Source organism: Micropterus salmoides, unplaced genomic scaffold (genome assembly GCF_014851395.1).
Source record: "Micropterus salmoides isolate LMB-PRFRI ecotype aquatic unplaced genomic scaffold, ASM1485139v1 Ms_hic_scaffold_3210, whole genome shotgun sequence".
Taxonomy (NCBI): domain Eukaryota; kingdom Metazoa; phylum Chordata; class Actinopteri; order Centrarchiformes; family Centrarchidae; genus Micropterus; species Micropterus salmoides.
In genome coordinates this window covers 4466-25225 of record NW_024042497.1, presented here as the reverse complement: position 1 = coordinate 25225, position 20760 = coordinate 4466, and the positions used below count along the sequence as shown (strand labels likewise).

The window sequence follows — 20760 nt, the reverse complement described above, 5'->3', positions numbered from 1 at the left end:
CTCTATGACTCTCTACTGTCCCTGAACGCACCGCCACGGCTTCATCAACCTCTATGACTCTCTACTGTCCCTGAACGCACCGCCACGGCTTCATCAACTCTACTAACAATCAACCTCTACTGACTCTCTACTGTCCCTGAACGCACCGCCACGGCTTCATCAACCTCTACTGACTCTCTACTGTCCCTGAACGCACCGCCACGTCTTCATCAATCTCTACTCACTCTCTTCTGTCCCTGAACGCACCGCCACGGCTTCATCAACCTCTACTGACTCTCTACTGTCCCTAAACGCACCGCCACGTCTTCATCAATCTCTACTCACTCTCTTCTGTCCCTGAACGCACCGCCACGGCTTCATCAATCTCTACTGACTCTCTACTGTCCCAGAAACGCACCGCCACGGCTTCATCAACCTCTACTGACTCTCTACTGTCCCTGAACGCACCGCCACGGCTTCATCAACCTCTACTGACTCTCTACTGTCCCTGAACGCACCGCCACGGCTTCATCACCTCTACTGACTCTCTACGTCCCTGAACGCACCGCCACCTTCATCAACCTCTACTGACTCTCTACTGTCCCTGAACGCACCACGAACACTTCACTGCCCTGCCAGAGGGTTGGGAAAGTAAACAGTGAGTGGTAGTGAACGAGTGAATCACCTGAATGTTCTTGATCCGTTTGTTCTTCAGATTTTATTTTACTTTTAGACAATAAATAAAAGATTATTTCTCCGTCAGACTCCCGTCAAACTGATTTTCCTGATTCTGAGCTATTTAAAAGCAGAGAACAGAATCAGTAACCCGTCTCAGCTCTGAGGAGTTAAATCCCTTTAAATTGATCGGGTTCAGGCTTCGGGTCATATGTTAGTTTTGAAGTGAGTGAAGCCACCTGGGTCCAGGTTCAGTTAGACCTTCAGACCAGGACCGCAGCCGGACTCCAGCTGGACTCTGATGAGCTGCTGGCTAACGTCCGTCTCCTCAAACCGTCCGGCCGACGTCTGAACTACAGAGCAGTTTGTCTTAATATAAAGTTTAATGTTCAGAATCAAAGCGCCGGAACACAATTTTACAAACTCTTTTTTTTCTTTATTGTTTGAGGAATCATTTAAATCTCTTAATGTTGAACGTTGAGGACGTTTCTGGGGAAATGAAATCATCTGAATTTAAAACGTGCTTCTTAGAGAGTAGATCAGTTAGTGACAGTAAACTCAAGGTGTTTGCTTCTTTCCTCTTTATAAACTAATCAAGAAAACATCCTGCAGATTCTTCATTATGTGCAGCCACTCTGTGAACTTAAGTTTGGGGTTTTTCAGTGTAAAATGTTGGATATTTAGTCACATTCCACCTTAAAGCCTTTGAAACCTTGTTTTGAACGATTAAACGTGTGTGTTGGTATAAAAGACACACTGGTTGTCAAACATGTCCACTTTATTTCTGTTTATTTTGTTCTGTACATACATGAACATCTGTACAAAATCAGACTTTCATACCATGTAATGCTCCAACAAATAAAGTTCAACATTATGTACAGGACGACAGGAAGCAGCGTTCAGGTTTGTAAGTGTCGAGTGGACAGATCGCCGCCATGTTTTCTTTCCCTAAACGTCTCGCCGCTGGACAAACGCTGTTACAGCTCCGCCCCCCCCCCCCCCACTGAACTACACGTATTATTATCTGCAGGATTGTCCTTAAATTCTTAGAAATGTCCATGTAGTTTGGTTCAGTTTGCTGAAAGGTTCTACTTTAACGGATGTTATGATCACGTCGGATCAATAACAACTCTTCCTCTGATTAAAACCAGACTCCAGTTTGATTGACAGTAGAAGCTGTGGCGGCCGTTCGGTCCAGCGGCGAGGGATGGCTTTCCCGCCACGGGAACGGTCTCCATTGACAGCGAATCACGGGACGGTGAGTTGAAGACCACGTGCAACAAAAACCAGCTGACTAGAACGTAAGAATAAAAAAATAAAATGAAGGGGGAGGGGCTTAAGCGTTGCAGTGGGACGTGGCCACAAGTCGATATACATGGCAATATACAAGACGTCTCTCCGCCCACACGCCGCCGCCTGGAGAGTAAAGTGTTTTCATACGGAGGATTGTTTCTGCGCCGCGGTGCAGTACAGCAGCGAGGTTACACGGTTACACGAGGAAATGCTCGATAGTCAAAACAAGAATGGCGAACAGGTTAACGCTCAGACCTGAACGCGCTCTCTCTGGATTACTGAATCTGGAATAGTATTTGCTCGTGGGCGTTTCATGTCACAAAAACGTGGCCTGCATCTTAAAGGTCGTGTCTCTCAGTTCACTCTGAGCTTCTATCACAAGTGTGACTGAACTTTGCATCTAAGAAACTGAATTTCACACATTTTCTTTAACTGCTTTCTGGACGACGGCGAGTTTGAAGAAAAATGCACTTTAATGACGTTTGTAGTTTTTCTTCAGTGATTTAAATTCATTTCTGCTGCAGTTAGTGAAAACAAGTCTGTGGCGGTGAAACGAAAACAACGATCCTCAACGTTTTCTCTTCGTTACGAACTTTTCAGGCAGCGCCACACGCTTGTTCGTGTAAACACGACCCAGACCGCAAAGGATCATGGGAATCTGAGTCTTAGGTTACATGAAAGCGTATCATTCAACTACTTAAAGACACGCACACGTATGTTTATGTGTGTGAAACATTTAGTTTGGTTCTGCAGCTGAAGCGTTTGTTTAGCACGTCGATCAGCGACACGTCTGAACCGTTTGCAGCTCCGATAGCAGCCGTGTGGAACTGATCCAGACTCGGGTCGAGCCGCAGCCGGTCTGAGCGCAGGAAGTGGGTCTGCAGGAACAGCGTTCACATTTACAGACGCATTTACAGGAAGTGACTGATCCTGACGCGTCTGATTGAAAACTCTAAAGATCCTTTAAAGGTTTCATGACAGCAGTGAAGTTCTGCTGTCGGACGTCTGTGACACAACCCGTTTCCTGTTGTACTTCACAATAAAAGCATCCATGCGGTCGGCCCGTGTAAAGCTTTAACGTGAAACGAGACGCAGGAAGTGACTTCGCTGTTCTGATTAGTGAAATTAGAATAAAGTGACAGCGTCTCGTGGATTCACTGAAACCGGTTAATATTCACACCAGAAGCTTATTTCACAGTCTGCATAATTTCCCACAGCCCCTGAACATATCACGGCAGTTTGGTGTTTGACCTCTGACCTGATGAGACGTTCAGATTCGAGGGGTTTTGTTCTTTACGTGTTCAGACTAACGACAAAATAAAAGGTTTGATCATGCAAACGACTTCTCTCATTGGTCTAAACTTGATGACATCATGACGACAAACATCAAAACAAACAAAACAGGAAATGAATCAAACTTCCTCTTGGTTCTGCTGAAAGCTGATTGGACGTCTACATTCACTGTGTCTCCTCCTCCTCATCATCATCGGTCCGTGTGAAGCCGCTTCAGAGTCCAGCTCAGATCCATGCTGACAAGTGATTGGTCAGGTTGGGTGGAGGGGGCGGGGCTCTGGGGTGAAGCTGCTGCCGGAGGACTGGGCGAGTCAGTGAACTCATCTGTGCTGCGTTCAGGTGTCACAGGACAAAGGAGATGCGTTAGAGCTCTTTTCCACTGCAGGAACTCAACGCCATGAAACCTGGAGCTTCACAGGACCTGGAAGGTTCTGGAAGAACCTGGAAGGAGACGGCAACATTCATTCACAGGTGGTTCGGTTCCCGAAGTGGAAAAGGCCCAGTGGTGATGCGTTCAGGGACCTCCGGTCTTTGTGCCGCCTGCAGGCCGTTTGTGATTTTGAAGCTGATGAAGTGGATGATGTCATCGTCACATGACCACTGACACGCTGAAACAGCTCTACAGAGTCCCGCTCTTTAGCGGCCCCCGGGGGCCAGAGGCCAGCTTTGTTTTTTGTTTTAGTCCTGATCTGACCCCAGACCAGTTTCTCCACGACAGCTTCAACTTCCTCCCCAGAGAGACGGACAGGAGGGGTGCGGAGTCGGGCTCAGGGACCTCCTCCCCCGGTCAGAGAGCCTCCTGATTGGCTGTCAGGTACTCCTCGGCTCTCTTGTGAGCCTCCAGAGCTTTGATGGTGTAGACGTCCTGCGGCAGCTCTGACTTCCTCCTCATCAGGACCTTGTCCTTCTTCAGGTCCTTCATACCCTGAGAGGGGGGGCGGAGAGAGACCGGGTTAGAGGAGCAGCTGACTGATTGGTTGACTGACTGATTGATTGGATGACTGATTGATTGATTGATTGATTGATTGATTGATTGATTGATTGATTGATTGACTGACTGACTGACTGACTGACTGACTGACTGACTGACTGACTGATTGGTTGACTGGTTGACTGACTGACTGATTGGTTGACTTGATTGATTGATTGATTGGTTGACTGGTTGAGTGAGTGATTGAATGATTGGTTGACTGATTGGTTGACTGACTGACTGACTGACTGACTGATTGATTGGTTGACTGACTGATTGACTGACTGACTGACTGATTGATTGACTGACTGACTGACTGATTGATTGGTTGACTGACTGATTGATTGGTTGACTGACTGACTGACTGGTTGACTGACTGACTGATTGACTGACTGACTGATTGATTGACTGACTGATTGACTGACTGATTGACTGACTGACTGATTGGTTGACTGACTGACTGACTGGTTGGTTGGTTGACTTGATTGATTGATTGGTTGACTGATTGCTTGACTGACTGGTTGAGTGAGTGATTGAATGATTGGTTGACTGATTGGTTGACTTGATTGATTGACTGACTGATTGGTTGGTTGACTGGTTGACTGATTGATTGACTGACTGGTTGACTGATTGACTGACTGACTGGTTGACTGACTGATTGGTTGATTGATTGGTTGACTTGATTGATTGATTGATTGACTGACTGGTTGACTGACTGACTGGTTGACTGACTGACTGACTGACTGATTGACTGACTGACTGACTGGTTGACTGACTGATTGATTGGTTGACTGATTGATTGACTGACTGACTGACTGATTGACTGACTGACTGATTGACTGACTGACTGATTGATTGACTGACTGATTGATTGACTGACTGATTGATTGGTTGACTGACTGATTGGTTGACTGACTGATTGACTGACTGATTGATTGACTGACTGATTGACTGACTGACTGATTGGTTGACTGACTGACTGACTGACTGGTTGACTGATTGGTTGACTGACTGATTGATTGGTTGACTGACTGACTGATTGATTGACTGATTGATTGGTTGACTGACTGACTGATTGATTGACTGATTGATTGGTTGACTGACTGACTGACTGATTGATTGACTGATTGATTGGTTGACTGACTGACTGACTGATTGATTGACTGATTGATTGGTTGACTGACTGATTGATTGGTTGACTGACTGATTGATTGGTTGACTGACTGACTGATTGATTGACTGATTGATTGGTTGACTGACTGACTGACTGATTGACTGACTGACTGACTGACTGACTGACTGACTGACTGACTGGTTGACTGACTGGTTGACTGACTGGTTGACTGACTGACTGATTGGTTGACTGATTGGTTGACTGACTGACTGGTTGGTTGGTTGACTTGATTGATTGATTGGTTGACTGATTGCTTGACTGACTGGTTGAGTGAGTGATTGAATGATTGGTTGACTGATTGGTTGATTGATTGGTTGACTTGATTGATTGATTGACTGACTGATTGGTTGGTTGACTGGTTGACTGATTGATTGACTGACTGGTTGACTGACTGATTGAATGATTGAATGACTGACTGGTTGACTGACTGATTGAATGATTGAATGACTGACTGGTTGACTGACTGATTGGTTGATTGATTGGTTGACTGATTGGTTGACTGACTGATTGTACCTGTGAGGCTTCGCTCTCCACGGTCTTCTTCAGCAGCTGGATGTCTTCAGCTGTTGGAGTCTCTGTTTCCATCGAGTACACAGCCACAGTAGTACTGTCGCTGTACAGCATGTACTGCAAATACACATGATGTAAAGTCTTAAGATGAAGTATTTGATTTGTAACATGAGCCAACAAACTCACTAGCTTAATGACATTAAGGCTACACCCATAATGCAACACTTTTAAAGTAACAGAGACCACGCCCCCTTTATATTCAGAAACACAAACCTCTTCCTGTGGGTGGAGTCCAGGGCGGAGGGGGTGGAGCTTATTGCTCTGAAAGACAGGAACACGTAGTTACGTAAATAAAATAATAATAAAAACTTCATTAATGACGAACTTTTCAAAATAAATGTAACAAAGTGCTTCATGAGACAATAAAAAAGGTGAGGACACACAGGTGAGGAGACACTCAGGAGGAAGAGCGGGTTGGCCGTTAATCGGAAGGTCGGCGGTTCAATCCCGGCTCCTCCAGGCTGCACATAAGCAAGATACTTTACCCCGAATTGCCCCTGGCGGCTGTTCCGCCAGTGTATGAGTGAGTGTGAATGTTAGTTTCCGTTTGAGCACTTAGGCTCAGTGTATGAATGTGTGTGACTGGTGAATGCAGATGTAGTGTAAAAGCGCTTTGAGTGGTCGAAAAGACTAGAAAGGCACTATACAAGTACGGAGCATTTACATTTAGGAGAGGACACACAGGTGAGGAGAGTACCTGGGGGTTCTGTCGGGCCAGCTCCTCTATCTTGTGCCAGACCTCCTCTCTCTCCTTCAGCTTGTATTTCTCTCTGCAGACACAAACACACTCGGTCACACCTGCAGGAAGGTGAACCAGGTGAACCTGCTGTGCGCGTGTGTGTGTGTGTGTGTGTTACTTTTGCTTCTCGGCCTTGTATTGCTGCGTGCAGTCGTCAAACAGCTTCTGGTTCATCTCCATGAAGAGCTTCAGAGCGTTGTAGATCAGCCCGTGGATGGTCCTGAGGAGGAACCATTAATTTAGATTAATTAACCTCAGAGCAGCTCGTTAATTAGACTGTTCTGAGTGAAAACTCAAAACTTTAACTGAACCTAACAAGTGTGTTGCTCAGAGCATCACACTCTGTGGAGTCCTGATCCTGTTGTCCATCAGCAGGGATTCATTATGTTCATGTGTGTGTGTGCGTGTGCGTTACTTGTTCCAGTGGCTCTTGGAGTTCTTGTAGAGGGCGGGGAACATGATGGGGAGGATCTTGGCGGCGTTGTCACTGATCAGACTCATGATGTACTCGTTGTTCCAGTAATACAGAGCTCGCTCCGCCACCTGCACACACACACACCTTCATCATCAGGTCAGAGTTCATCCCCTCACAGCAGCGGCCATGTTGGTTGACAGATTAATAACACGATCAAGGAATAAATGGGGATGCACTGTTACAGGTTGAGATCAAACTTTATGCAGCCCGACGACTTCAGATCAGGATTTAAGGCGTTCATGTTCTACATCTCAGGAGAATCCCAGAGTACGGCTGCACGATATTTGGAAAAACTGACATTGCGATTTCTACAGGACTTTTCACCGGCTGACTTTAATTTTTATCTATTTGAAAAGAAATGAGCATCCTGGAATCACCGGGGTGACCCGGTGGGAAAAATAACTGATCTGAAGAATTTCCTATTTTTCTGAAGATGCTTCAAGGCAGGAAACATATTGGAAGCTAACGGGGGCGGGGCTTGCTTGTGATTGGTGGTTGTGTATCCACGAACCCTGAGATCAAAGTTAATTGTGTTCAATCAGACATCTCTTATAGATGAGTGATGGAAATGAGAACTGTGGGAGTTTTCCTTTTGTATCAAGCAGTAAAAAAGCTGAGGAGTTATTTTGACCTGCTTGACGTCGTTCTGCGATGTGACTGCAGCGCCTGGGCACGCTGCGACGGCGATGCTGAAACGATATGTTGTGCAGTCCTCCCGCAGAGGCTGCAGAACTTAACTTCCTCTTACTTGTGTTTCCAAACTTCACAGAACCTCAGTGACCTCGTGGACCGACCGACAGTGTGATGCAGCCGCCCAGATGGCTTTGCTGAGTTTACAATCACAGTTCTGTGTTTTAATGGTGCAAACAGAAATTCATGGCTGTACAGGTCGTTTCACCTCAGAGGGAAAAGATCACAGTTCAGAAACACGTGTTTTGGCCTCATCGCCCAGCGTTACAGGAAGTTCACAAACTGGACAGCAGAATCTAATTAAAGTCATGAACCATCAATATTAAAATCCAGTAGCATCATGTTTTTCTGCATGATGAGTACTTTTACGCACACAATTTAAATGTCCTGCTATAAACACAAAGTGCAAAAACGTGTGGTTTGCAAACACTTTAAACAAATAAGGAGCTGTTTCCCAGCAGTATTCCCTTTACACAGCAGCAATAAAATATTTCTGTTAAATCTCAACTTAAACATTAATGTGATCAAATCAAATATTAAACCAAAGCTGTTGTCTCTGCCAGGGCGTTACCTTTTATCTAGCTTGATAAAACAAGTTAGTGTCCAGTTTTCTGAGCAGGTATCAGCAGAAACATTTTTCTTTTATCAGGGAGCAGCAGAAACAGTCTGTGTTCAGCAGGAAGTGTCGCTGCCAGAGTGAGGGGAAGTGCTCGCCTCACACACACGAACGACCATCGCCGAAGTTGAATTGTCTTGAACTTTGTACGTGACGCGCAGCACGAATCACTGGAAGAGAGACTCGCTGTTTGGGAGTTTCCACAGTCTATTACTGTTTACTGAATAGGACATCAACAGGAGGGAGTTCACACAGCAGAGCGTCCCGCAAAAACTAGATGACGGCCTATCAGGTAAAGTTATGTAACCTGAAATTTTTAACTTAAGTGTAATAGGTTACAGCAGTGTTGCCACGGTTACTCTCAATAGAGCGCCTGCTGTTTGCTCGCAGAGCGCTTGTCTTATTTCTCCCACACGCTGCGTCCAGCGTAGTCTGCCGAGGCCTCTGCTGCTCGTTTGGGTGGCTGATTATTCAGAGCCAGTGAACAACGGACTTTCAAAAAAACAATAATTTTAAACTGCGTTAACGTGCGATAAAATAACTGTCGGTGTTGAATTATTAATGAGTTAATAACGCGTTAACGTGCCCAGCCTTACTTTTGATACTTGAAGTATATTTTGATGCGGATTCTGGACTTGACTGCGGGACTAGTTTTCCTGAAGTAAAAGATCTGAGTACTTCTTCCACCTGTTGGTAGTTTAGCTGCAGGTTCTGGTTGAGGCTCACATTGTAGTTCTGGTTCTGGTACCTGGAAATGCGGGCTGGACACACACTTGGCGAGCTGTCTGAAGAGCGGCTCTTGGACCTTGACGAACTCAGACGGCTCGATGACGTCCAGGATCTCCTCCAGCTCGTTCAGGAACATCACCTCCTTCGGACTGTGAGTCTTCGGCCAGAACTTCAGCAGACCCATGATCACCTGCAGGGTCAAAGGTCACAGGCGGCAGGAAGTCAGACTCCTTCACACACCTCTCCCCTCACCAACAGCTGCCCACAGCGGCGTTTCACACCGAGCTCTCACTCCGTGTTCCTGTTAATGTGCCGGACTCACCGGCTCCGTCAGACTGCTGTCTTTCTCCAGGAACTGGACCACGCAGTACGCCAGCTGCAGACACACGGGTTAACGTCAGAAACAGATTTATAATGTCCTGAGTCGTCAGTAAGAGACAGACAGGCGGCGCTCTGACCTGAGGGTGGTAGACGCTGAGAGACTTGACTTTATGAAGTGGCAGAAGAACTCGGATCAGAAACATCTTGTGTTCTTCTTTCAGAGGGAGAGCGAAGCCGTTGATGATGCTGAGGAAGAATTAAACAGTTCAGTCATTCTGCTTCTGGGAGCCCTGTGAAATTTAAACCACTTATTTAAAATGTAATATCTGATGTCACCAGTCAGTCAGGAACAAAGAGCCACTCTATGACAGAAGGGGCTTTACAACACTGCACTGCAGCCACTTCACATGAATGTGTACCATCATAACACTGCAGGGATGAGGCATCCTGCCCTGAGCTGTGCTGCAGCTGACCTGACATCAGTTTAACACTCTGTGTGTGCACGTTACCTCCCCAGGATCTCCAGCAGCTCAGCGATGCCGTTGTGATGTTCAGTCTCATAGATGAATCTGTAAAACAACCAGACCAACCAGTTACACAGACTGGGAACACTGGGTTCTCATCAGACACTCTGGTTTTTACTTCACGGTATTTCATGAGTAAACACAGGTCATGTGACTTGTTCATTTCACAGTCACCTGTGAACCAATCACCGTAGACCATGTTTGTGGTTCCCTACGTGTTTATGCTTCTGTACGCGTTTGTGGTTCTGTAATGTTACTGGGTCTCTAAATGGTTCAGTACATGTTTGTGGTTCCCTACGTGTTTGTGGTTCAGTACATGTTTGTGGTTCCCTACGTGTTTGTGCTTCTGTACTTGTTTGTGGTTCTGTAATGTTACTGGGTCTCTAAATGGTTCAGTACGTGTTTGTGCTTCTGTACCTGTTTGTGGTTCAGTACCTGTTTGTGGTTCAGTACATGTTTGTGCTTCTGTACATGTTTGTAGTTCTCTACGTGTTTGTGGTTCAGTACATGTTTGTGGTTCCCTACGTGTTTGTGCTTCTGTACTTGTTTGTGGTTCTGTAATGTTAGTGGGTCTCTAAATGGTTCAGTACCTGTTTGTGCTTCTGTACCTGTTTGTGGTTCAGTACGTTTGTGCTTCTGTACATGTTTGTGGTTCTCTATGTGTTTGTGGTTTTGTACGCGTTTGTGGTTTTGTACGCATTTGTGGTTCTCTAAGTGTTTGTGGTTCTCTATGTGTTTGTGGTTTTGTACGCATTTGTGGTTCTCTATGCGTTTGTGGTTCCCTATGTGTTTGTGGTTTTGTACGCGTTTGTGGTTCTCTAAGTGTTTGTGGTTTTGTATGTGTTTGTGCTTCTGTAATGTTAGTGTGTCTATAAATGGTTCAGTACATGTTTGTGGTTCCCTACGTGTTTGTGGTTCAGTACATGTTTGTGGTTCAGTACCTGTTTGTGCTTCAGTACATGTTTGTGCTTCTGTACATGTTTGTAGTTCTCTACGTGTTTGTGGTTCAGTACATGTTTGTGGTTCCCTACGTGTTTGTGCTTCTGTACTTGTTTGTGGTTCTGTAATGTTAGTGGGTCTCTAAATGGTTCAGTACCTGTTTGTGCTTCTGTACCTGTTTGTGGTTCAGTACGTTTGTGCTTCTGTACATGTTTGTGGTTCTCTATGTGTTTGTGGTTTTGTACGCGTTTGTGGTTTTGTACGCATTTGTGGTTCTCTAAGTGTTTGTGGTTCTCTATGTGTTTGTGGTTTTGTACGCATTTGTGGTTCTCTATGCGTTTGTGGTTCCCTATGTGTTTGTGGTTTTGTACGCGTTTGTGGTTCTCTAAGTGTTTGTGGTTTTGTATGTGTTTGTGCTTCTGTAATGTTAGTGTGTCTATAAATGGTTCAGTACATGTTTGTGGTTCCCTACGTGTTTGTGGTTCAGTACATGTTTGTGGTTCCCTACGTGTTTGTGCTTCTGTACTTGTTTGTGGTTCTGTAATGTTAGTGGGTCTCTAAATGGTTCAGTACGTGTTTGTGCTTCTGTACCTGTTTGTGGTTCAGTACATGTTTGTGCTTCTGTAATGTTAGTGTGTCTCTAAATGGTTCAGTACGTGTTTGTGGTTCCCTACCTGTTTGTGCTTCTGTACCTTTTTGTGGTTCTCTATGTGTTTGTGGTTTTGTACGTGTTTGTGGTTCTCTACATGTTTGTGGTTTTGTATGTGTTTGTGGTTCTCTACATTGTTCTGCACATGGTTCTGTACGTGTTTGTGGTTCTGTATGGGTTCCGCAGGTGTTTTTGATTCTGTACAAGTATGTCGGTCAATCTGTATCTGGTTTCGTGGTGCTTGTGTTCTGACCTGTAGAAGATGTTGTTGATCTGGCGGCGGATGTAGGCCCGGAGGCCGAGGAACTTGCCGTAGATCCGGTGGAGGATGGTCTTCAGGAAGTCTCTCTCTCTGGGATCCTCGCTGTCAAACAGCTCCAGCAGCTTTAATGTTAAACAAAAAGTCAGCGTTCCGTCTGAATCACCGTCATTTTCATTCGTTTGGAGTCTCAGAGATAAGATCTTACCGACATTACAAACTTCTGGTCGATGTGTTTTTTGGCGACGTTTGGCTGGAAGTCTGGAGACTCCAGGAAGCGAAGGAAGAACTCATACACCAGCTGTGGAGACAAACACACGGCAGACATGTTGCTCTCTAAAAACACAACAACACACCATAATTATAAGGAGGGTCCAGCAGCTAATAGTAATGATAACTGCACTGGGACACCTGCAGACAAACAGCAGGGCAAAGGTAAGCACAAACACACACAGATTTACCATAGTTTTTATTTTATCATCAGTTATTTATTCAGGACGTCTCACTGAGAACAAAGATCATTACACACTCATCCACCCAGTTATAATGTCATCAATCAGTAAGTAGAACTTTAAAATCTAACTGTGTCGCAGTAGTGAAGTGCACGTTACTGGAAACCAGTCTTTCCCAGTACAGCAGGGGTGCAAACTATAAAATAGGCCATTTATGTGATGTGTGTTGATGTGGGGGTGGGAGTGGGTCTGCACCTTGAAGCCACTTTTACTAGTGTAAAACAGAGGATACATATTTTTTAGCTTGTCAAGCCCCGTGAAATGACTCATTTCACATCCATTTGGTCGAAAACATTTGGAAAGTCTCACAGTGGGGTCCGGGGACCCCCATGGGTCCTTGAGTGGGTTCCAAGGGGTCCCAAGCCAAAAGGAGAATAATTTATTTTCACTATTTACTATTTACATCAATGAGTAACACAGTGACACAATGTACGACTATTCTGTTCTGTAATAAAACATCTAAAAGCCAAAACCCTATCAGATGGGGTCCGTGGTCTAATTTCTGTCAGTATAGGGGTCCCTGATGCAGAAACACTGGTCTAGATCCACACAGTTACTATTTTACCCCCATTCAAGTTGGCGGAGGGCTAAATAGGAAATTAGCCAGGCCACGGGCAGAAGTCACTTTATCACCTTTTTCAGTTTGCATCCCTGGTTCTGAGTATGAGGAAGTTCACATCAGTAAACCAACAGTTAAACCAGCAGAGGTCAGCAAAAACAAGATGGTTGTGGGCTCCGGTGTCCTGGCTGTTAAAACGCAGCTTTATTGAAAACACCTGTGAGCTGGATAATGTAGAAACAGGTTTCACACTGTCTGATGTCAAAACACGACCGTAACTCCAAGATGAAGCTCTGGGCTTTCACCGGTACACACACACTCAGTGTACCTGAAGGTGAGGCCAGGCAGCCTCCAGCGTCGGTTCGTCCTCTTCAGGATCAAACTCGGCTCCGGTCGGGTTGGAGGACGGAGGAAGAGTCCGGAACAAGTTCACTGAAAACTGGAAACCACACACAGCTGTTACTAACAGAGCGACCAGGAGACACCTCCTCCCTCCCTAAACATCAGGGGTGGTTAATGGATTTCCTCAAGTACTGCACTTTGTACAACTTTGAGGTACATGTGCTTTACTAAGTATTTCCATTGTCTGCTACGTTATGCTTCTACTGCACTACATTATTTAATAAATGAGATTACTGTTGAACATAATCTACAAATAAATCCTGATGCATTATTAGAGATGAAGCAGCCCAGCAGAACATCAAGTCATTTAAATGAGTTTTTACTTCACTATTTATATCATGGACCCTACATGCAGCAGGAGGGGAGCTTGTCGCCAAGCCTCTGGGGGCCAGGTTTTGACCCACGGGGCACAGCCCAAAAGATCTACAGGGAGCCGCCCCCTACGGGCCCGCCACCTGGAGGGATAGGATTTAGGGTCGGGTGCTTTGCAAGCTAGCCAGCAGGCAAACAACACTTTTCTCAAAGACATGTTCATCCTGACTTCTTAAAGGCCTGCTTGAGGGTTCAGACCTGATTTGAGGATGGAACTAAGTTCATTAGGACTAAAAGATTTATAAAAGTGTGTGTATGGTTTCTCACCATGACGACGGCCTCGGGGTAGATGGACTCGGTCACCACCTCACTGTTGTGCGTGATGTACTCCACCATCTCGTTGAGTCCGGCTCTCTTCACCTCTTTGTACTTGAGGTCGCTGAGCGGATCGCTGACGAAGTCGAACAGGACGCAGCACTGACGCAGCTTCTGAACAAACAGCTCCTCACGCTCCATCAGGGGGGAGTCTGAGGAGGACAGGGGGGTGGTGGTCAGCCAACGCCACAGAAGAAGACTGGACCACTAACAACTGCTCACCGTTCAAATAAACCTCTGTTCACGATAAGAAAGGAGGTCAGAGAAGACCCTGATCGTACTGTTGAAGATTCATTAAAAGCTGCTTGTACTCGGTACAGATGAAGTCTATTTAAAGACTTCCTGACGTGTATTTATTCTCATTTATATTTCACACACTTCATATAAGTTGATCAGATACTGAGCTGTTGTTTTACATGTCTGTGAAGGTTCTCTGTCATCTAGGTCATGGTTCTCAAAGGAAGGTTAAAATCAAGGGCAACTGGTCTTGGTTGAAGATACTTGAATACGTTTCATCCCTCATCCGTCCAAGAGACTTGTGGACTGTGCCGTCCACATTGAGGAGGACAGGAGTCCGGACATTGGAGTCTACAGGGAACCCCCACACACAGACCAATACCTACTTTAAGATTCCCACCACCCACTGAAGCATAAGCTAGGGTGGTGTCGGGTCAAGGTTGGTGTCGGGTCTAGGGTAGTGTCGGGTCTAAGGTAGTGTCGGGTCAAGGTTGGTGTCGGGTCTAGGGTGGTGTCGGGTCCAGGTTGGTGTCGGGTCTAAGGTAGTGTCGGGTCCAGGTTGGTGTCGGGTCTAAGGTAGTGTCGGGTCTAGGGTGGTGTCAGGTCTAAGATAGTGTCGGGTCTAGGGTGGTGTCAGGTCTAAGGTAGTGTCGGGTCTAAGGTAGTGTCGGGTCCAGGTTGGTGTCGGGTCTAAGGTAGTGTCAGGTCCAGGTTGGTGTCGGGTCTAAGGTTGTGTCGGGTCTAGGGTGGTGTCAGGTCTAAGGTAGTGTCGGGTCTAAGGTAGTGTGGGGTCTAGGGTGGTGTCAGGTCTAAGGTAGTGTCGGGTCTAGGTTGGTGTCGGGTCTAGGGTGGTGTCGGGTCTAAGGTGGTGTCGGGTCTAAGGTAGTGTCGGGTCTAGGGTGGTGTCGGGTCTAGGGTGGTGTCGGTCTAGGTTGGTGTCAGGTCTAAGGTAGTGTCGGGTCTAGGGTGGTGTCGGGTCTAGGTTGGTGTCGGGTCTAAGGTAGTGTCAGGTCTAGGGTGGTGTCGGTTCTAGGGTGGTGTCGGGTCTAGGGTGGTGTCGGGTCTAGGTTGGTGTCGGGTCTAGGGTGGTGTCGGGTCTAGGTTGGTGTCGGGTCTAGGGTAGTGTCGGGTTTAAGGTAGTGTCGGGTCTAGGGTGGTGTCAGGTCTAAGGTAGTGTCGGATCTAGGGTGGTGTCGGGTCTAGGGTGGTGTCAGGTCTAGGGTGGTGTCAGGTCTAAGGTAGTGTCGGGTCTAGGGTGGTGTCGGGTCTAGGGTGGTGTCGGGTCTAAGGTGATGTCGGGTCTAAGGTGGTGTCGGGTCTAGGGTGGTGTCGGGTCTAGGGTGGTGTCAGGTCTAAGGTAGTGTCGGGTCTAAGGTGATGTCGGGTCTAGGGTGGTGTCGGGTCTAGGGTGGTGTCGGGTCTAGGGTGGTGTCAGGTCTAAGGTGGTGTCGGGTCTAAGGTAGTGTCGGGTCTAAGGTAGTGTCGGGTCTAGGGTGGTGTCAGGTCTAAGGTAGTGTCGGGTCTAAGGTAGTGTCGGGTCTAGGGTGGTGTCAGGTCTAAGGTAGTGTCGGGTCTAAGGTAGTGTCGGGTCTAGGGTGGTGTCAGGTCTAAGGTAGTGTCGGGTCTAAGGTAGTGTCAGGTCTAAGGTAGTGTCGGGTCTAAGGTAGTGTCGGGTCTAAGGTAGTGTCAGGTCTAAGGTAGTGTCGGGTCTAGGGTGGTGTCGGGTCTAGGGTGGTGTCAGGTCTAAGGTAGTGTCGGGTCTAGGGTGGTGTCAGGTCTAGGTTGGTGTCAGGTCTAAGGTAGTGTCGGGTCTAGGGTGGTGTCGGGTCTAGGTTGGTGTCAGGTCTAAGGTAGTGTCGGGTCTAAGGTAGTGTCGGGTCTAGGGTGGTGTCAGGTCTAAGGTAGTGTCGGGTCTAGGTTGGTGGGGGTCCAGGTTAGTGCTGGGTGTTGGTTAGTGTCGGGTCTATAGTAGTCTAGGTCTACCTTTGAGTGCAGGCAGCTTCTGCAGCTCTCGGTTCTTGGTCAGGCTGAAGCGGGACGAGCTCTGGCGGCGTTCCTTCTTCACCAGCTGAGGTCCTCCAGAGTATTTGATCTTGTTGAGCTGAGTTGGAGGAGGCGTGCTGTTACTGGGACGCTTACTGCCACTCTGCTGCTGCTGCGACTGAACACACACACAGGTTTAGAGTTACAACACTTCTGAACATCTGTTCCCCCAGTGATTTCTCTGTAATAAGCCAGTATTAACACCAGGTTTATGATGACATGAGGCGTTCAGGGACAACAGGTTCAGATGGACTATCCTTTGTATGGTTTTGGTGAACAATTAATGACAGCTGTGTTCAGCAGCAGCTCTCTGCACGTCTGCTGGACTTCACATCATGAAGAGAAACCGGTTCTGTTGCCTGATCACCAACATCACCTGGTCTGTTCAACAGGTTAATGAAGGCAGAGAAAGGATCTTTGATCCAGACAGGACTCTGACACCGTCTCTGTTCCTGCAGGTAAACTACACCTGAACCTCTGTCCCCCATCAGGACAAGGACTGCCTCCTGTCACCTATACAGACATTTTATTTGAAGAATGTTTCCCACTTCAGATCTCTGAGCTTGGTGTGTGACTCCTCTGGATTCAGCAGCTTTTAAACTGTCCTCACACCAACGTGCATGCTGTCCTTCATTCAGCTGCACGTCCGTCTCTTCCACAAAAAGTTGTAATATTACCAGACTACAGTCCTCCACAGTCCAGACTACAATTAATTCATTTAGCTGATGCTTTTAGTTAATTATATATATATATATATATATAAATATCTGAAAATGTGTTTCTGTGACGCCGAGCAGCACAGTGTCCCTGTTACACCAGTGTGAACATGCCTGAAGTCACAGCTACGGGGTTTCACTCAGTGACACTCTTGAAAGTGACCCGTTACCTTCTCACTGCGCTTAAACACAGCAAACATCACGATGTAACGTTATATATTATTACTTTCCTATTCAAGTTTTTATTTCATGAAAATTCCACCAAAAGATAATTGCTGTAGTTATTATACTACTACACCACCATCACATTTTTACTGTGGCGCACCCCCAGAGGCAGCTCCACACTGTGGGAATCGCTTTAGTGTGGTGAACGCGTGACGCCGAGCTGCGTGGCGAGCCGGAGACGCCGCTGTCAGACTGCAGAGACTCACCTCGTCTGAGTTCTCGGAGGAAGCATCCTTCCCGCTGCTGCTGCTGCTGCTGCTGCTGCTGCTGCTGCTGCTGCTGTTACTGTTCTTCATGCTGCTTTTGGCAGATTTGGTTGTTTCCTGTTCACACGCAGAATAAAAAGACAACAACAGCAAAACAAATTACAACTGGGAAATGTTTCAGGCGGGGCTGCTACAGATTCCTGGTTCTTTCTGGCCCGCAGAGGTTTGGAGCTGGAGGATGGTACCAGCGTTTCACGTTACTTACAGAGACCACGGCGCCTGCCACAGTCTGATTTGTCCCACCATAGTTTCAAAATGAACAGGAATATTTTTACACTTCTCATAGTAACATTAAAGAGCTGCTGTCAGCTCGCACGCTCACACACTTTGGAGTCCTTTAGTTTTTAATTTTGGGTTGCTGGGAAAACTAAATTAAATAAATTTGTTGAGCACAAAGGTTTTCATAGATTTAACCTCTCAAAGTGGACCAGATTACTGCATTTCCGAGGCCCCCCCCCGCAGTCTCAGATAATCCCGTGGCGAACACTGAAGCGTTTCCACTCTCACTGCTGACTGATGGCGTCAGCGGCTCATTAGCGAGAGGAGAGTGTCCACCTGATCCGCACAGAGACTGATACTGATACCCGAGCTGTTTGTACTCAGCAGGATCAGGAGCACTACAGGATCAATAACAGCCCGCCGCCGGCCTGCTGGACTCCTACAGGAGACTGTTAGAGGAGATGCAGCAGCCGACCGTAACTGATGCTTTTATCCAAAACAATTGCTATATATGTCAGAGGTGCACGCCTTCTGGAGCAACGAAGGGTTAAGTGTTGAGAATCGAACCCCCGATCTCCCACACCAAAGGCATGTTTCTGATCCACTGCAGCATGCTTCATGGGTAACCACACTAGTTGCACTACAGGTTAGCACGAGGCGAATGTGATCCTGACACGCACACTGCAAAACTGTGATTGCTCTGTTCCTGTTTGTCTCAGCACTTTGATTAGAGATCAATAATCAGGATCTTCATGTTTTCTCTGAACTACGTGCAGCCGGCGGACTGAAGCTCTAAAGCCTCGTACTTCTTCTGCTCACCAAGCCTGTTTTTAGATTTAGTTTTTATTCACAGCCGTTAAAACACATGCTGTCATTCTTCCTTTTACGTAAGGCTCAATATCACCAGCAGATATTCAGGTTACAAGTTCATTTTCATATGAAAGAGTTTCTTATATTACAGATGGTCATGTCTCGCCCACCTTTTGCTACCTGGGCAGGTCAGTGTTTCCATCGTATTGACTTTGCTTGGGGCGAGCCGCACAGGTATATTTGACCACCCATTTTAGCATTTGCAGAGAAACACAGAGAGTTGTTATCTGTTACGTTACAAGACGCGGACACAGTGGATAATTTAGAAGCACGGAGCAGGTAAAGCGACAGCGAACGCACCAGTTGTTACCTTCAGTAACTCTGTGTCAAAGCCTTGAGTTCTCCCAGTTCTGTTGGAGAGCTGATTCAGGCAGACGTTTCACAGTTTGATCACCTGAAAATCACCAAAGGTGATGATGCAGTTTGCAGCTCTAAGAACTGAACGTCCGTCCAACGCTCCTGTTACTGCAGGAGGAGTTAGGGACCGCGGCCAGTATACATAGAGATTTCACACCTGAGAGTTTCTAAAGAAAAGATATGAAAATTAAATATTTTATTAAATTATTTAATATGCACAGTGTAAGGTTGTAATTTCAATAGCTCGCTCATTTATGAATCTACTGGCATCAAACCACCTCTCATCTGTCCTGGACATCCTTTATTGTTTTCATTTTTCACTCTGGGGTCCACTTGGTATCGGTATCGTGATGTCCCTAGTGTCCCTGTGTCACGTTGGTTAGTGAGGTTTAAAGTTGACTGTCACATAAATGAACTGGAGCTTTCGGTTTAATATCATTAAAAACCTAATCCCTCCAGGTTTTGGAATAAACAAGACGTTTAAGATGTCACATTGAACTCAACTAAATAATGAATTTCTTTAAAGGATCATGACAAATATTAAACCAATGGCTGTCTAGGGGAAACAAAGTCAACCATAGAGGTGATGGATGACTGGGGGAAATAATCGGCAGGGATGTTAACACACCAGCTGGCTGTGCACAGTCCAAACCCATCCGGATCCCGTGCTGAGTCTCCGGCCATCAGACGCTCTCCACATGATTAAATCAGCTGAAAAGCTAAAGGAGTCTGGCGGAGCTAACGGCTCGCCTGCTCTCTGCTGGTTAGCATCACATATTTCACGGAGGCAGACATAAATGTATGAGTCACAGTCATCACACAGGTTTATCTGCGAGCCCTGCCTGTTTTCTAGAGGATGAATAATTTAAGGGGGACATGCAGCGGTCCCTCCCCGGAGCTCCACCTCCAGCAGACCGTTAATGTCAAGCTAGCCTGCATGCTAACGTCCCACTTCGCCGTGTTAACCACTGCACACCGCAGCTGAGGTGGAGTTTTCACTAAATACCGTGTCTGACCGGCTGACAGCCGCAGACACACACGTTAAATGCTGCTAGAAACTCTGCAGCTAGCTGTTAGCTTAGCCGTCCTCTGCTAGCGGGGCCTTAGCATGTAAGCTAGCCGCTACTCGGGAAAGGTAAAGTCTCCATCAGCTGAACTAACGGCTGCTCCGCGCCGTTACACCGAGCTGTCACACGGCCCACGTAGCCGCCGGCTCACCTTCTCCTTCTTGGGTTTGTTCGGCATCTTGACTGCGGTGTAGGGTTTGGTTTTTCCACGGAGGCTCCGTGATGTTCTTCCCCGGGACTCGGACGCTGTCACTCGGTCTGTCTCAGCTCCCTGCGCCCGTCGCCGCTCCGGACAATCCGATTGGCTGATGCCGCGCTGACCTGCCTAGCAACGCGTGAAGGGATTTTTCTGATTGGCTGCCCGTGAGTTTAGTGACGCGGGCGAGGACAGACTTCAGTCCTCCTCCCCAGCAACACAAAACCTTCAACCACAGACATAATATGATCATTTATTCCGTTAGAATAACAGTTCTACTGAACATATGTGTTTAATGCGTCACCACACAGGTAATATAACAGGCAAGTATTAACAGTATTCAGTACCTATACCACAAAGTAATGGTACTCTGTTACAAGTAATGGTTCTGTACTGAAAATGTTCCTTTAGTAAAAGTATGAGAGTACTCAGAAAAGTACCATTACATCCTTTCTTGCAGGCTAAATCCACAGTTTTGACATGATACTTGTAGTGGCGATCGTACCACA

The 20760-nt window shown here is 46.7% G+C and overlaps 1 protein-coding gene across 1 annotated transcript; it reads right to left on the bottom strand.

Moving 5' to 3' along the window:
- Positions 1–2444: 2444 nt before the first annotated feature.
- ppp2r5d (protein phosphatase 2, regulatory subunit B', delta) lies at positions 2445–20360 on the bottom strand. The gene is made up of 17 exons (XM_038694609.1): positions 20207–20360; positions 17483–17599; positions 16276–16453; positions 14008–14207; positions 13295–13405; positions 12104–12196; positions 11890–12020; positions 10034–10093; positions 9662–9770; positions 9526–9579; positions 9223–9393; positions 7109–7236; positions 6812–6913; positions 6652–6724; positions 6168–6215; positions 5898–6011; positions 2445–4165 (listed from the first exon to the last, which is right to left on the bottom strand). The coding sequence occupies exons 1-17, from the start codon at positions 20231–20233 to the stop codon at positions 4028–4030; spliced, it is 1854 nt and encodes a 617-aa protein (XP_038550537.1). The 5' UTR covers positions 20234–20360; the 3' UTR covers positions 2445–4027.
- Positions 20361–20760: the final 400 nt, after the last annotated feature.

Excerpts from the sequence above, each read along its gene's own strand:
- ppp2r5d (XM_038694609.1), bottom strand. The coding sequence starts at position 20,233 with ATGCCGAACAAACCCAAGAAGGAGAAG. Across the intron at positions 16,454-17,482 it reads CCTCCGAGAACTCAGACGAG|TCGCAGCAGCAGCAGAGTGG; the intron begins GTGAGTCTCTGC and ends GTGTGTGTTCAG. Across the intron at positions 6,914-7,108 it reads TCCAAGAGCCACTGGAACAA|GACCATCCACGGGCTGATCT; the intron begins GTAACGCACACG and ends GTTCCTCCTCAG.